The following is a 15,987-nucleotide window of genomic DNA, read 5'->3' as shown; positions in this document are numbered from 1 at the left end:
ACAAACCATGAAAATCCCAACCCCACATGCACATTGAGAGAAACTGATTGATACCTTTTGGCTAAATGAGGGTAGAAAACGACATCTCCAAAGAAATATTGGACCAGATTCTGATCTCAGACACACTAGTGTTAATCCGAAGTGACTCCATTGGCGTCAGTAGAGTTAAATCCCTGCTTTAGAGCGATGAAACTGAGATCAAAATCTGTTCCATTTTCCTTTCCTATAAAGTGCAAGGGGAAAATAAAGTGAAGAGTAACAGACGAAAACGCTAAGATTTTTCTGTCTCTAATATCCACGATTTCATCCCATAACAAAGTGAAACAAACAAACAGATGAGGAGTTTAAAGAAGAAATCAAACACAAACAAAGCGAAGGGATTTTTAGGATCACTCGACCTCTTTTTTGTGGCTTCTTTTTACTCTAATTCTTTCTCATAACGATATATGAGACGAAGGTTTTTTAAATTATTTTGATCTGCAGCGGTCCCTGTGTTGCATATCCGGATAGCAGAGATTTGGCTGAACGCCTGCATGAGTGTTGCTTCGTTTGTTTTGATTGTGAATCAGACGGTTTTGATCGTAGAAGTGAAAACACTGATTGTTTTATAGCAAACTGAGTCTGTGTCAGACTGAGCTGCCGCTTTATTTCAGCTCTTCATAATCGTTTGCCACCAACTTGTATGAAACCGTCTTTGCCTAAGAACTTATTAAACAGTGATGGTTTAACTTGATTTATGACTGCGAGCTACTTACCCAGAGATCTTTCAAATTACTTGCATTGATCTGAAGATTTTGTTCTTTGGAACGTGACCCTGTTCGGACTTAACAGCTAATCAGGAAATGCTGCAAGAGAGCACTTTGTAAATCAATCACACACGCGCGCGCGCGAATAATAACGGGGTCCTGTAACTTCAGCGCCTTCGGGCCCAAGCGCGCAGTTGCAGTGACTGCGCCGGCCCTAGGAGCTGTCTCTGGTGCTGCAGGCGGCTTCTCCCCCGCGCTCCGCAGAGGGACAGCGATCCCGGGGGGGGGGGGGGGGGGATGCAAACACAGATGTGCCATCTCAGGCTAGGGAAACACAAGAGCCGCTCTGCCGCGTGCAGCAAATTAAAATGTCTCCCCGGTTACTTTGCACGAGTCCTAGGAAATAAGGGGCTCTGCTATTACAGGGCCCTTCTGGCCCCTGGGGAAACTCCCTGGAATCCGTCAGAGCTTTGCGATGTTGGCCGGCGGGGTACGAGAAGGGGGAAACACAGCCCTGCTCTCTGCCTCAGCTGGGCTGCGGGTGCCAAAGGAGGGCGCGCACATAACACGCCTGTTTGAGGCGTGGGAAGGGAAGGCGTTGAGCTTTTCCAGGTGCCCGTGCAGCAGCTGAGAAAGGCCCCTCTGCAGGGCGCCAGGGTCTAGTGACTGACCCAGTGTCGCCAAGGGTAAAAATAGCTGTTCGGGGAAGGAGGTCCCCGGGCAGCCCCGAACCTCTTGGAGCTAGGACTCCACAGCAAAGCAAACGCAGAGCACAGCCCGGTCACGCCCGTGTGTGTTTTCGCCCGCACTCACTCGGGGGGAGAGGCCTGCCTGTTCCTGGGACAGATTCAAAACAACGATGAATGGCAATAGACAGCTACATATCATGCAAGTGTACAGAAATTCTTTGAGTCCACTTCCTGTTTATATACCTAATGGGTAAACGCTAAAGCACTTTGACTTGCAAATGGTTAACATAAGGGGTGGCGTTCTGCTTTCAAAAGATTGTTTTTAATCAGATGGCTGTGCGAGAACAAACTTTGTCTGAATGCGAGGGACACATTTGAAATGGTAAAGTATTTATTTAACTGGGGGACTTCAGAAAACCCTTCAGTGAGGTAAAGAAGCAGGTTCTACTCGAGCAAAATAAGTTAGTAGTTGACTGGAAAATATTCCACTAGAAATGTACACATAAATGTCAACAAAAAAAATAAAGAAAACTAATTTTCCATCGTGTCCTCTCTATTTTCGGAGGTGAAGCAAAAAAACAAAAATATTTACATAGCTATTGGGTGTATTTGCTGGAGGCAAGGAAATCAAAGTAACAATCTTTCCTTTGCCTGTTCCTTGGAAATTTTACGCAGCCGATTGTCAGTCAAAAAGAAAGACCAACTTTGCACATTCACAACATTGCGCCAGGGCTTTTTGTACTGAATTGATTGAATTTAAATGAGTGTGCATCTGTAGCTTTTAAAACATGTAACTGAGTCCTTTCTTCTAAAGAAAGCCTATTTTAATTAGCTTCAGAAGCAAGCAAATGCTTCTAATTAAGTGATATTTTTTATAATTTAAACAAGGAGCAATCAAAATTATCAGCAAGTGCGCATTTAAAATTAACTTCAGGCATTCTTTTGTAACATTTGGAAAAGCGAAAGAAATGCGTATCTTAAACCGTAGCTATTCCTACTCAAATCCTGCTCCCTTTACACACACGGAGAGAGGAAGGCGAGCAGGGTTTCCCTTAAAAGTACATTTCACAAGTTGTCTAACATTCCAAAAATAAAAAATGAAATATACATTCAAACACATTTCCTAAAATCCAGCAGCAAAATAATCTTTCTTTTAAAAATGTTTCCTTTCTTTCTAACAAAATGTTTTTAAACTTTGTACTAGTGAAATCCTGAGGTGAGAGAAATACAAAAAAAAAGTTTAAATAGATTAAAATGCGATGCAAACTGGTATTTGAATTCTGCCATAACTTTCCTGATCGAACATGTCATTTTGAAAGCACAGCTGACTCGTTTCTGCAGCACTGAAAGGACAACTCGGGCAACAGAAGCTATTCTGGCTAAAGTTGTTTTTCCCCCCTTTGTTACTTTCAGATTTGGCGTGGACAAACGTGAACAAAACGAATGGTTTGCGGGGGGGGTTAGTAATATTAATGAAGCCAATGAAATCATCTCGAATTGGTTTGGCTCAGCTTTAAATTAGCATTATTTTAAACATGGACTGATTTTGCATTATTCTTGGCTTTGCACACTTCCTAGGACACGAGTTCATTCTAACGTGTGCTCAGATAAAGGGTAAATGGAATGGCCCGAGTCCCAAATTACTGGGAGCCTCTTCCTCGTCCTAAATCTAAATTATGGGGGGTGACTCTTATTAATTTCTAAGACCTAGTAAGAAAGGACTCGACTGAGTCTGTGACCTAAGCAGGGCTGCTGCTCCGTATAATATCGCTGGCCCCTGCACAGACGCTGGGTAATTGTCAGAGTCCGCTGTGACAAGGGCAGAAAATGAAGTAGGCGTTTCCGAGCCCTCTCTCCCCTTTTGTTAGATCAAGGCAGAGGTCAATATGGTTTTAACGCAAATTTATTAGCAGAGAAATCAGCAAACCATTCGCTAATTAGCAAAGCCCAAATAAATGTGCCCGCAGGCTCTTTCTTTGGAGAGGAAACGCACAGCACCGAGCCAGCCCAGCGCAGCCCTGGGAGGAGGCCAGAACCCTGGGCGTTATGAATGTTTGATAGGTAATTGCTGTATATCTTTCCGATTGCGGGGCGCCGGGGGGCCAGTGTTGTCTTCACCTCCGAAGGCTGGGGCTGGCTCGCTCGGAAGGCGGATAAAGAGTGGCAGGCGGACAGCGGCAGCCAGGCTGCAAATTACAACCTGTGACTGGCTGCAGCTCCCTGCCTCTCGCAGGGCCTGGAAGAAAGGCGAGCATCTGGGATGTTTACCTTTACCTCCTTTCAGTTTTCCTAGGTTACCACCCCAGACCCGCTCGCAAGCTCAGCAGCTCTCTGCGCGTCCGTCCGTCCCCCCCCTTTCTACTCCTCCCCCCACGGCAGAGCCTCTTTTGGCGCTTGGGTTTGGTCAGGTCCAGAGCTGGCCCCCCCCGCCCCACAGCGGAAACGAGCCCTGAGGCGGGTTCACGCCCGAACGCAGGGCTGGATTTCAGAGCGCTAAAACAAAAGGCAGGACGAGATTTAAGTGGGCTCAGCCGGCGCGGCTCTGGTGGAAGAGTGAAACCGGCGACGAGAGAGAAGATCAAAGATCCGCAAGGTTTTATGGGCTAGATCTGGCTTGATTCTCTCGCTCGCTCGCTGGCTCCTAATTGCTCACAGTCAGCCGCCTTGCGCTGGCTGGCTGTCCTGCTCGCTTCCCCCAAGCATGCTGCTGCTCTGGAACAGCTGCTAGGCTAGGGACCACAGTCCTCTGTCCCAGGCAGCAGGCCACCCAACCTTGCGAACCATTCAGTTTCCTCGTCAACTTCTTAAATATTCAGGAAGGGGAGAAAGAGAGAAATACACACAGAGAGAGAGAGAGAGAGAGAGAGAGAGAGAGAGAACAGACCACAGCTAGAACAGCAAAATGATCATTTCAAAAGCATCTGTCTGTCTGTCCCTCATGCAGCTCCGGAAAGACTGAATCCCGCAAACAAAAGAAATCATCACACTATTGTCTTAACCATCAGCTTTTAAAAAAAACATACCTGACGATGTTTAAACTAAGGGCTCGGGTAGGTAGGACTTAAAAAATATAGAAACCAAACTTACAAATCTTACAGATCATTGAACAGTGGCCCTAAAACGACGGGCTCTGGTTTGGGGACCCGAATTTCTTGCATCAGTTAACTTCAGTAAAATTAGCTTACTTAGATTTCCATTTTTTGTTACAAAAAGATAGTTTATTTCTGGTTTCTTTCTCTCTCTCTCTCTCTTTTTTTTTTTTTTTTTTTTTTTGGTAATTTTCAGTCACAAAAAAAAAAATCTATATTTTGTCACCTAAGCATTTATTTTACTGAGTTCAAAAAGACATGAAAAGGGAGAGGGGGGAGAAATCATGTATTTTTTTAGTAAGGTATATAAGTGAATTTTTGACAACATATAATAAATATGATATATCACTTCGCACTCAGTCTGTTCAAATGTACATTTCCTTTCAGATTACGGAGCATGCCACTTTTCAATTAGAAAAAAGGTCATGAGAAATCAGTGCAAAGTTCTCCGTTACCCCTGGTCTTCCGCGCTGAGGGACGGGAGGTTGGGTTTGTTCTTTGTATCCCTCGGTCCTCCAGAGTCTCTGCTGGCTCGGGTCTGGCTCCCTCCCTCCCGCTGTCTCCCGTTCCGAGCTTGCCTAAATCATTGCTCCGTCTCGCAAGCCCTGGAGGTGTGTTCGCTGGGTTGGTTTGTTTCACTTACTGGATCGGCTCTGGGTTCATGGTTCAAAAGTCCCTGCTCTGATTGAATCGTCTCCGGGGCTGGCTCTTGGCTGCCTTCAGAAGCTCCTTGGCCCCCTTTTATCTCCCCCGCAGTCGCTTAGCTCCTGCTTTTGGTGGTCGGTTTTTATTTGGGGGCAGAGGGGGGCTAGCGGCTGGGACAGCGGCGAGCTCTCACCGGGGGTGCGGGGTACCCGGGATAGGGCTGGCCAAGGGGTTGAGAGCGGGCTGACCCCCGGGCCCCAGGCCGTGGATGAGCACGCGGGGCACGAGGGGCCGCTGGAGCTGAGGGTGCGGAGCTGGGGGAGTCCGGTACATGCTGCTGTACATGGCCGCGGCCGCTGCAGCCGCTGTCGTGCTGTCCATGCTGCCCAGCAAGCTCGGGTGGTAGAAATAGGGAGAGGGGAACATCCTCTGGAGAGCGGAATAATTCCCGGCTTCGGCCAGCAGCTCCAGTCCCACAGCCGTCTGCCGCTTCCACTTCGTCCTGGAAGAGAAGGAGCACACAGGTCTAGAGCTAGCCCGGGACCAGACCCCGGCCATGGCTGCTCTGTTTCCAAGGGCCGAAAGAGTTCCCCAGGGACGTGAACCCCAAACCCTACCTGTCCTTGAAAATTCTCTTTCACACACACACACACACACACACACACACACTCCCTCTCTCCTTTGCAACCCGAATGTCTGCTCCGCCATCCTGCCCTGGCAAACAAATCAGTGGGGAAATCGACCTCAGGTCCCCGGGGTTTAGCCACACGCACAATGAAATGAAATGAAATGAAATGAAATCCAAAGGACAATTTCCCCTTCCGTTTGCAGGCTTTCCGGAATCGCAGGTGTCTGCCTTCAAACTTTGCAGTGTCACGAAACCTGCGGGACTGATTGGTCCTGCATCCTAAAAACCGAACTAAAAAATAAATAATAATAATAGTCAAACGGTTCCTGCAACATAAAGACGCAGGAAAATATCTAACAAAGAAGGGCGAAATGCTTTCATTTCTAGACAGCAGGGATCCCCGCTATAACAAAATATTGACTCTTAGTTTGGCAGCATGTTTATAGCGGCACACACGGCATTTTCGCTCTCCTGACCCAATATTTCAACAATTTTGTGTCCCGGCCTTTCCCCCTTGCCGAACCGCTCCCTGTGCCGAAGCCCAGTGAGCTGCCTTGCGAGATGCGAGCTGGTGAATACACACACTCACTGCAATCCCAGCGCAATTAATAAACATGGCGCCCTGTTTAGATTGGATACAAATGACACTAATGTTTTCCGACAGAATTAGGGTGGCTGAAACCGTATGTAATGAGACAGAAAATTGCGGCAAAGATGACAACTGGACGTCGTTTTCCAAACCGAGTCCGCCGCGATCAGAAAACACATACGCTTACTTGCCTCTTCGGCTTCACAGCGCGGACAAATGGAAACCAAGCACTTTTGTCTTGTTTTTTTAACCCGACCCATTTTACAACGTGATTCACTAGTCACTGTCCTAAGAGCACACACGGAGAAATCCTCGCCAACCCCGCGATGTCCAAACGGGCCACAGAGGCATGCCCAGAGCAACACTGCCTACCGAGATTTCAGCAGGATTTCTTTCCCGGTGGGTAGGTGCCTGGGACACAGGAAGAAGGACATGGCCCCAGTTTTGCAATCAAGATTTGGCCATTACTTATTCATGTGTGTATTCGTTCATATGTATACGCTCTGCTTTATTAAGTAGCCACGGCTGAGACGACTTGGTTGACTGACTAGACTGGCAAGTGCAGGCAACCTGCACGGGCGCCTCCCTGGCTTTTCTTGGCCCTTCCTCGAGAGCGACTGCAGCCGCCAACACCAGGCGTTTGTTTCGCAGTTTACTTACTGACTTTATTATCCTTCCTCTTACCTGTCCATTTAATTTCATTTTAGGCACGTTGCTACTCCCTTTATTCTAGCACGGGCAAGGAGAGAGTGTGTGTGTGTTGGGGGGGGGGGGTGTTCCTTTCTGCCATCTACCAACAGTCACAGATGTTTGCGCTCCCTGCCCAGATCTCACTGCGATTGCCTGGAGAGGTGGGGTGTATTTCTTCCCCCGGCCTTCAGACCGTTTAGCTCAGACTGTCTGAGCGGCAACTCTGTTTTTAGGGGCTTTGGGGAAATTGTGTTGTTGTTGTTTTTGCGGGGGGGGGGGAAGGCGGAGCTCCTTGAGACTGCCCGCCTCCCTTACCTCCGGTTCTGGTACCAGGTTTTGACCTGCGTGTCGGTCAGGTTGAGAGCCGCAGCCAGGTCCATGCGGTCTTGCACGCTCAAATACTTCTGCCGCTCGAAGCTCCTCTCCAACTGATTGAGCTGATGGTCCGAAAAGGCCGTCCTCGCCTTCCGAGGTTTCTTCGCTCGGACTGGGGGGCTATCCCGGCTACTTGTAATCTCCCGGTCGCCCTCTTCTTTTGTCCCTAGGAACAATTCACAAGCACAACACTAGAAACAGGGTCTAAAGCAGCAACCCAAGGCAAGGCTGCTCGGGGTCTGGGACTCGGGGCAAAGTCGATTTCTTTCTAGAGTCGATTATCATCTGACTGCTGCATTCAGGACTCCAAGGACATCCCTTAATTTAGCTGATGCCTTTTCGTACCTACGTGTCTAAGTGGGTTTGACAGGAGGGTCTGGCGATTTCTCTCTATGCAGCCGACAAACAGTCCCCCTTTCTGGGGTAAGGTTTTTCCCCTTTCAGGTCCACTTGGGGGAGGTTAAAATAAAGTGCAGAACAGCTAGCGCATCAAATGTGCTAATGCCTCCGACAGGATATGTCACCCAAGCACCAAGTTGAGCTCAAATTGCTGAGCACGTCCCGGTGACAGCGCTAAGATTTCCGGATTCTATTTGTCAACTTTGGTTTTTTTGCTGAAATGCTGGGAAATCGATATGTCAATCCATCTCTGTTTGTACCAGTTTTTGCAGCGCTTCTTGATCTTCCCTGCAGGAAGAACAATAATCTCTCTAATTGACCCACTGGGGAGGTTGGTGCACAAAAAATCGCCAGACCAGACTGTTCATCTGTTTTGGGCACTCTTATGCTAATGTTAAAATAGCAAAATGAATGGCACACATGAGCGTCTTTCTATTATTCATCGCACAACATGGCAAAATAGGTGAATGGCGTAAAATTAGGAAAATGTGTCCTCTCACCGCATAGTTTAAAGTGTGCCTCGTGCAAAGCCATTTTACAGAAACCAGCGAATCCTTCTTCGGTATAAATTAAGGAAAAGGCTTTTCAAAGGGCAGCTATCTTCTTAAATATAACCCCCACGCCCATACACACGCATATATATGTATATTTAAAACAGGAAATACCCCACTACTGCAGACTCCGCAGGTGTACACAATTCGAAAAAGAGAAACATCCCATCCCAGCATAGGAAAACACTGGGAGCTCATAAAATGTAAAAAGCCTTCTACCGTGATCTAGTGAAAAGTTCTTACCTACTTTTAGATCTGCTTGGAAATTTGTCCTATTAAATTAAGTGCTGCTAAACCTCTGTGCTTGGTGTCATTTAAACGGATTAGCATTTAAAAAAGAAGAAATGCATCCAAGTTTAAAAAGAAACAAACGGTCAGACTTTTTTTTTTTTTTGCCAAACAACTAAACTAAAAAAAGAGGGGCGCCCCAGCAAGAGAAAAAAAGATTTATTTCTCCAGGGATCTGATATTTAAACAAAAAAAAATCAGAGACAATAATTTAAAGAGAATTGGATTTTACTGTTTTTTGGTGGGATTTTTTTGGTTTTCGGTTTTTTGTTTGTTTGTTTGGGTTTTTTGTTTTTGTTTTTTGTTACAGCTCCTGAAATATCAGAAATGTGACCAGGGAATTGAATCGCGTCCCATATCAAATTGTGTACAATACTGGCCACCGGAGAGTCATACCATAAGGTTATTATTAATCAATAGCATTAGTGTTATTAGGAATCAGAGTGAAACCCTGTCACGACAGAGGCTGCTCAAAAGCCATGGCGGAAGCGGCAGAGGCGGCTGGGGTAATATACTCACCGTGGCATTTGAGATCATTCTGCGTATCGTCGCGTTTGTCTAGTTTGGTTTTGCTGTCCTCCTGCTCTAGTTTTGGCCTGAAGCTCTCGTTGGCTGCGTTGCCCTCTTGTTTTGGGGTGTGATGGGGAGAGGAGACACTGGTGCTGTAAGGTGCACAAGCCGCCAGCGGTTTGCTGTCGCCCAAAATGTCTTTAATTAAAAAAGAAGAGGTGGAAGTCCTGGGGGCAGAGTTGCCTGAGCCCAACTGTTGTTGCTGTTGGGGTGATTGCTGCAAACTTTGCTGCTGCTGCTGCTGGCTGTGATGGAGATGGTGATGCTCTTGCACCAGATGCTGCTCGGGGTGCTCCATGGTGACGGAGATGGGGGACGAGGGAGCCGTCCCTACTGTGTCTATCTCCGAACAAGGGGACGGGGTGGCCTGGTTTCTAAAATCCGCAGTCCTGGCATCGCTGTTGAGCTGGCGAAAGTCTCCGTTCATCATGCCGGGGCTGCCTGAGCCGTTAGTAGACAAAATCGTGTCTATTCCAAAGCTCGACCCGCTAGATCCTTCCATTGTGGTCACTCAGAGAGGCGCCTTCATCCCAGTCCTCCAGCCGGGGCTCGGGAGGCTCGAGTCACCGCCACAATCGGATCAATACATAAAACAGCAAGGAGAATGTCAGTGTCTTTCAAACAAACAGAAAGTGGGGGGGGGGAAGGCGAGAGGGGGCTGGGATGGCGACAAGACGGGCTGGTGGAAGGGCAGCCACGGGACTAGGAAAGAAACAATCCCCAGCCTGGGGGGGAGTGACCAGGGAGAGGACGGAGAAGGCGCGAGCAGCAGGCTCAGGCGGTGCGCTCGGACACACACGTGGGCTTGGCCGGGTTGTTCACGGGGCGCTACCGGAGCGTGGCCAGCCCGGGCTGGGTCGCCCGCCTAGGTCGCATCGCAGCGGGCGGCAGCCGCCGCAGGAGGCGGCAGGGCGCCCGGGGCCGGGCCGGGGGCCGCCGCGGAGTTAGTGAACTTTCTCGGGAAGTTGAGGCGCGGCGCAGGGGGGCGGCGGCGGCGGCGGCAGGAGACGCGAAGCGGGACGGACCCCGGCCACTGCCGCGCTCTTCCCGGTGCAGCCCGGCTCCTCTCGGCTCCAGCGACTCCCTCCCGTGACGTCACGGCCATTGCCAGCCGCGTCCCCCCTCCGCTTTATTATAAACCCTGGGTTTTTTCCGCCAGCCGGCACAAGCCCCCATTGGCGGCCCGCGCGGCCCCGGCTGACGCCGAGGAGCTGCAGCCAATGAGCGCGGGCCCTGGGGCCCTTGTCAATTTGCGAGCCGGGGCTGGTCGGCTACAGCGTCTCCAGGATTCCTTCTGCAGTCGGTCTCCAGCCCGATTGCAGTGCGCGCCGCCGCCTCAGTCATCAGGCGCGGTAGCGGTGATCACCACCACCGCCACACAGAGCAATAAAGTGCAGCGTGTGGGAAGAGAAAGAAGGGGGGGGTTGCCCATTAGTTTAAGAGGTGAGATCGAGTAACAGAGGGGGGAGATGATGATGGGGGGGAAAGGGCAGCATGGAAATCCAGTGTAGCCATCCCAGCCTGCTCGACCCACTCTTTTGAAACTCACACCTGCCATAGAAACTAAAAAAGGTAGCAGACATCGATGGGAAAATAAATGACAAGGACCCCATGAGAACATGGGCAAAAACTTCCAAGGGACTTGTTTCCTGGCTTCGCCTCCTGGTGTTTTGTAGTCCCTTGGCTAGCCTGTGAGAGCAGATGCCCAGGTTTCCATCGCACGCCAGGTTGATGGGAAATGCTTTGCATTTATTGACTAGGAAACAGGGGGGGGGGTTGCATTTATTGACTAGGAAACGGGGGGGGGGTTCGGTTCTGAGCTGAGCGAAAAGGCTTCTGCTCTCCAAAGGGGAAAAAATTAAAAGGAGCGCGAAGCCTGTCAGGAAACTAGAAGAAGCCAGTGCAGCACCCAAAGCAGTTTCCAGTTAGAGAATGCATGCCAATTAATCCGGATTTACTAATAGAGCAGAGGCACAAATGTCCTCCCAGTTTAGTGACTCGGTTGCAGCCGTTCTGGCTTCCCCGAGTCCGGGGGTATTGCTTGAATTCGTTAGCCCCTTTGGGCTCTCTCGGGTTTCTCTTGTTTTAGCGTTTCATTTGGAGTGGGAATAGTTACTGTCGATCCGCCTGGGACTGCAGGAAATTATTCCACTGGTTCTTCGGAGGGCATCAACTTGTGTTAATTTCTCTAGGACGACTCCAACCTGTCTCTTGTTGAATGTCAGAGTAATGGGAACTGCCAGTGACAAGACGTCGTATTACTCCTGATTAAGTACCGTGTCAACCTAATTAGCAGAGTAATTATAAGGTGCTAATGAATGATTCAAAGTTCTTTGAGTTACATTTTACTTCGAATTACCATTTTAAGGACCCCATGAATCTAAGGTAAACCGTGCTAGCATCACTGCCATGTCAGCCTGCAAGAATATATTTCTTACCACATCAAATGGCAATTAAAGTCTCCGAGCTTTTTCCTTAAGTTACATTAATTAAAAAATAAAGAAGGCAAAGGAAAATATATTTCAAAAATATTATAACAAGGCATTTTAATTATCTATGACTCTCCCTCCTTCCCGACCAAAAAAAAATCATCTTTTTTTGCCAGTCTTATACATTGAAATGAGTCTAACTGACAACATGAAATCAAGGGATGGGTGGATTCACTGAGGTGGCAGAAGGCTTTTATGTGGGGGCTGCATCCTTGCCGACGGAAATAGATACAGGAAGAATAATAGAGGGACGTGAAACAGGATTAACTAACGTACGATATTTAGAGGCGTAATGTTCGCTGATAGCGTTAGACAATGTGCTAGATGAGAGGCATTAAAGCTAAAACTGACAGTTCACTAGTTCAGTGCAACGCCACAGGGAAAAAAAGAAGAAAGAAAATGGGTAAATAAAGTACCTGAGCCAGGTCTGAGATAATCTTCGTTGTGGACAGGTGTCTATGGAGAGCTTTCTTTTTGTTAGTACAGAAAAAGATTTGCTGTGATGGCTCTTCAGTGTTAGCTGAAAGCCTCCTCTTATTTTGGCTACCCCATCATAGCGAGCCCCTCTTTAACAATCTCCTGCCATAGGTCAAGCTGAGATTCATCGTAGTTATTGATGGATTGCTGGGTTAGGCATAAAGCAGCCTTAAAAGGTCGGTATTTTTTATGATATTCTATTTAATCATGAAAATTCCTGCATAAAACTACCGAGATCATTAATCCTACGCGCAGAACTGCAGCATTCATTGTTACATCTGTCCAGCAGACCCTCTCCTCCTGGCATTTACTATTAACTGCCGAAAATATGTCACTGGGTGGCAGTGATGACATTGGATCATGTTCTTTCTCGAATTTATACTTTTTAAAAAATATTGATTCGGGGCATTATTTGCAGGGATCGAAGCCATCAGCATTCCGCCGCGGCGCATTTCCTAAAGAAATATCCGCATTAAAAGTTGGAGGAAGATTGGTGCCGCCAGGGAAAACACATAACATAGGAGACTGAGTGATAGCACAACAAAAATCAATTATTCCAAATCCTTTATAAATAATTCATTTCAGATTGGTTTGGTTTGGTTTATACGCCTAACATGACTGAAGAGTGAAAAAACCGCCCATAGCACAGCTTGTGTTGTGTGGTTAGAAATGTTATTGACTCGTAATATTTAACTACGTGGGCAAAGAAATCAGGAATTTGACCCAGTGGCTGAGGAAATGTAGAGGGGATAGCATTTATTCCGGTAAGGAATCAAGCCGGGCCAACATGTACATCTGCCCGCTTGCAAACAACCTATGCAGGATATAGTCTCTTAAGACTTATTAATTACATTTTCGTGGAAAGGGAGGCTTTGATTCAAAAGGCAGCTAAGGAGACCTTTTAAAGCGGAATCCGCTGTGAAGTATAGATCTAAAGAAAAAGCAATGCAGTAGTTGGCTATGTAGCGATTCCTGCCTTCGGTTTTAAAACAAGGCTTGTAGTCACGACGTAAACATAATTTATGACCATTTACCCCTCCCAGGTAAGCTTGAAATAAAGTAACCATTCCCATTTTTGCAAGCTTACACGGTTTTTTTTACAAGTTGACGGGATACATGACGATATATTTGTAATCAATTAATTCTTTCATAAATCAAAGGTTGAAAATAAAATCTAAGAACAGTGGATTTAAAATTAAACATTGTTTAAAACGTATTCGACTTTTATTTACCTTTAGACTGCTTTCCCGTGTCGAAGAACAATCTAATTCAAGGAATTATTTGCGTATTAGCTTCTTGTAGATTTGTTCGGGCCTTTATTTCTGCATTTAAACAAGGAGCATATTTATGGCATTTTCGTTGCAGTTCAGAGAATGGATTGTTTAACTAAAGTATTTAAGAAGTTTTCCTAGTAAAGCCAAAACTTTGACTCTGGCAGCTGTCGAGCTATCAGCATCAATTTATATATATAGGTCTGTCAAGTTACTAAATTCATCTTCATCTGGCTTTATGCTGAAAAGCTACAAAGTGTAGAGACGGCTTTAAATTTTTAAGCCACTAACACATTTTCTTGTTTCAGGTGTCTCATGATTTTGGAAACAAAATATGTCTTTCACATCTCCTGTGTTTAGCTTTGGTGTTTTGCTTTTGCAGAAGTTGTCTCAGTCTGCTTTGTAACGGAAGTGAACTGTGAAGGATAGCCATCTGCTTCTACGGTAGATTTTGATTTTGATGTTCTATCCCCATTCATGTTTAATTTACACGTGTCTTTAAGTGTCCAGTTGTTGAAAACAGAAAGCCTGATCTGGAAGAGATGCAATGGCTCCTTTGTCCACTGGGAGGCGATAGGGGTTACCAACAGATCATCTATTGTCTAAGAACGAATCTTGGTCCAGGGAGAACAATACTTTTAGTGCTGCTTTGCTGATGTAGTTAACATGTTCATTGTCCTGAGAAATCTTTATTCTTTTTTCTAATAAATCATGTAAGGTTTGCACTATTAAAAATTAAAAGCAGATATCTTTTATATATTTTAAAAGTTAAGAGAAAAATTGAAAGAGAATGACCGACCTAGGGAAAATTCCCCAGAAGTACTGAAGGTTTCCTAGAGAATAAACGAAGGCTCCAGCAGCAGTCGAATTTGTTCTGCTATCTTTCTTTGCAATTTACAAAAAAAGTATATCCTAATTATCTCCAGGGAAATGTCTGATCCGAGATAAGATGTTACACTGGCATAATCCTTTAAATAACAATACGCGGGCACAGGATTTAGAGCTTAAAGTCATGTCACCAAACAAACAGTTAATACTTTTATTATCATGGCTCTCTGTTTATTCGCGTGTATATTATTGTCAAAGCTGAAATGTTTACGAGAAAAGACCTAGAGCAGCATATTTAAAACTTTTGCTTGTTTGTTTCTAGGTGGGGATTTATTCTGATCGTTTCGATGCCACTTTCCCCTTCTCTAGTGCTCGCTTTTGCTCCCTGACGCTACAGAGGGCTTTACAAAAGGCAACTCGTCCTGAACAGAAATCTAATGGAGCCAGTTGTACCAACGTGAGCTAGGAAATCAGCTGCTAGGTTAAAACACAAACCCATGTGTGCCCGCAGATCTTTTGCGAGGAGAACTGCAGATATTTCCCCCTCCCACCCTCCATGACCTTTTATAGGCAGGAACTGGAGACACACAACTGAAGGTTTTTCTCTTTTGACTTTTGTTATCCTTGGCAGATCTGGAATACCCGGGATCAGCTCGTCCCACCCCCACCAGCTCCTTGGAGGAGTTAGGTGATGCTCGGCCTGTTCCGCCCAAGCAGGATAACAGCCCTTAGACAACCACAGGGCCCCATAGTAACAACGATCAGGGTTCGTGTAACTTTCTCACTCCCTTTCCCTAGGAAAGCCGCAGAGGGGCTGCTGGCACGCACCTTCCAGGGGAGGCCGTTTCTCGCCTTCAGAAGTTCTGTCCAACCTGCCCAGGTGCGTGAACCGGAGCGGCCAGCCTGGGCTGGGCCTGCCTGGCAGCCGGGGGGCAGCGTGCGCCCCGGGGGGACGAAGGAGGACGTGCGGTCGATTTGCACCTGGCTAGGCCGGCTCGCGGCAAGGGAACCGCTCGGGTTTTGCCAGGTCTGGCGGAGCCTCAGCCCGGACCGCAGGGGCTTTGCAGCCGGAGAGCGCGGCTCCGGCTCGCCCCACCCCGCGGGCCCGCTTCGCCTGGCTCCCAGCCTCACGCGGAGGGGCCGGCGGAGTTTGCCACATCTCCCCCTACGTCGGGAAACCCTGACCCGGGCCGGGCCGGGCAACAAGGCCGCTCGGGAGCCCTCCTGGAGCGCGCTACGGAGCCGCCTCTCCCTGCCCACAGCCCAGCTCTGCACCGGCGCAGCATCTGATTTCGTCCCGCGGATTATTGGGTGGGGGGGAGGGACCCCAATCAAAGCAATGAGCGAAGGTGCCACTCAGCGGAGGAGAATTCATTCCCGATGTTAATTAACAGGCAGCTAATTAAAACGCCACTTTGAGCGCTAATCAATCGCTTTATTAAATCGGGAGCAGGAAGGGGAACACATTGAACGCTACCAGTTAGGGTATCATGGTATCGAGCGGACGGTCGATGCGGGGACAGCGGATTAGAGGTTTGCACCCTATCGATCCCTGCCCGCTGTAGCTGCGGTGTGTGGGAGGCTCAGATCTGCTGCCTTCTCGGCTGCCCGCGGCCAGCAGGAGACAGGGGGCGCTTTAGAGACGAGCCCGCCTTCCCCAGGG

The 15,987-nt window shown here is 47.7% G+C and overlaps 1 protein-coding gene across 1 annotated transcript; it reads right to left on the bottom strand.

Annotated features, from left to right (window-relative positions):
* Positions 1-4,802: 4,802 nt before the first annotated feature.
* On the bottom strand, positions 4,803-10,308 carry BARHL2 (BarH like homeobox 2). The gene is made up of 3 exons (XM_084637940.1): positions 9,209-10,308; positions 7,392-7,617; positions 4,803-5,671 (listed from the first exon to the last, which is right to left on the bottom strand). The coding sequence occupies exons 1-3, from the start codon at positions 9,759-9,761 to the stop codon at positions 5,359-5,361; spliced, it is 1,092 nt and encodes a 363-aa protein (XP_084494066.1). The 5' UTR covers positions 9,762-10,308; the 3' UTR covers positions 4,803-5,358.
* Between the last annotated feature and the right edge of the window lie 5,679 nt (positions 10,309-15,987).

This window comes from Lepidochelys olivacea, assembly GCF_965140295.1.
Source record: "Lepidochelys olivacea isolate rLepOli2 genome assembly, chromosome: 8".
Lineage (NCBI taxonomy): Eukaryota > Metazoa > Chordata > Testudines > Cheloniidae > Lepidochelys > Lepidochelys olivacea.
Note: the sequence above shows the minus strand (reverse complement) of the source record. Positions and strands in the feature narration are given on the sequence as shown.

Coding starts and splice junctions, on each gene's coding strand:
- BARHL2 (XM_084637940.1), bottom strand. CDS start 9,761: ATGGAAGGATCTAGCGGGTCGAGCTTTGGAATAGACACGATTTTGTCT. Junction 7,618..9,208: donor GAATGATCTCAAATGCCACG/GTGAGTATATTA, acceptor AATTGTTCCTAG/GGACAAAAGAAGAGGGCGAC. Junction 5,672..7,391: donor ACCTGGTACCAGAACCGGAG/GTAAGGGAGGCG, acceptor CTTCTCTTCCAG/GACGAAGTGGAAGCGGCAGA.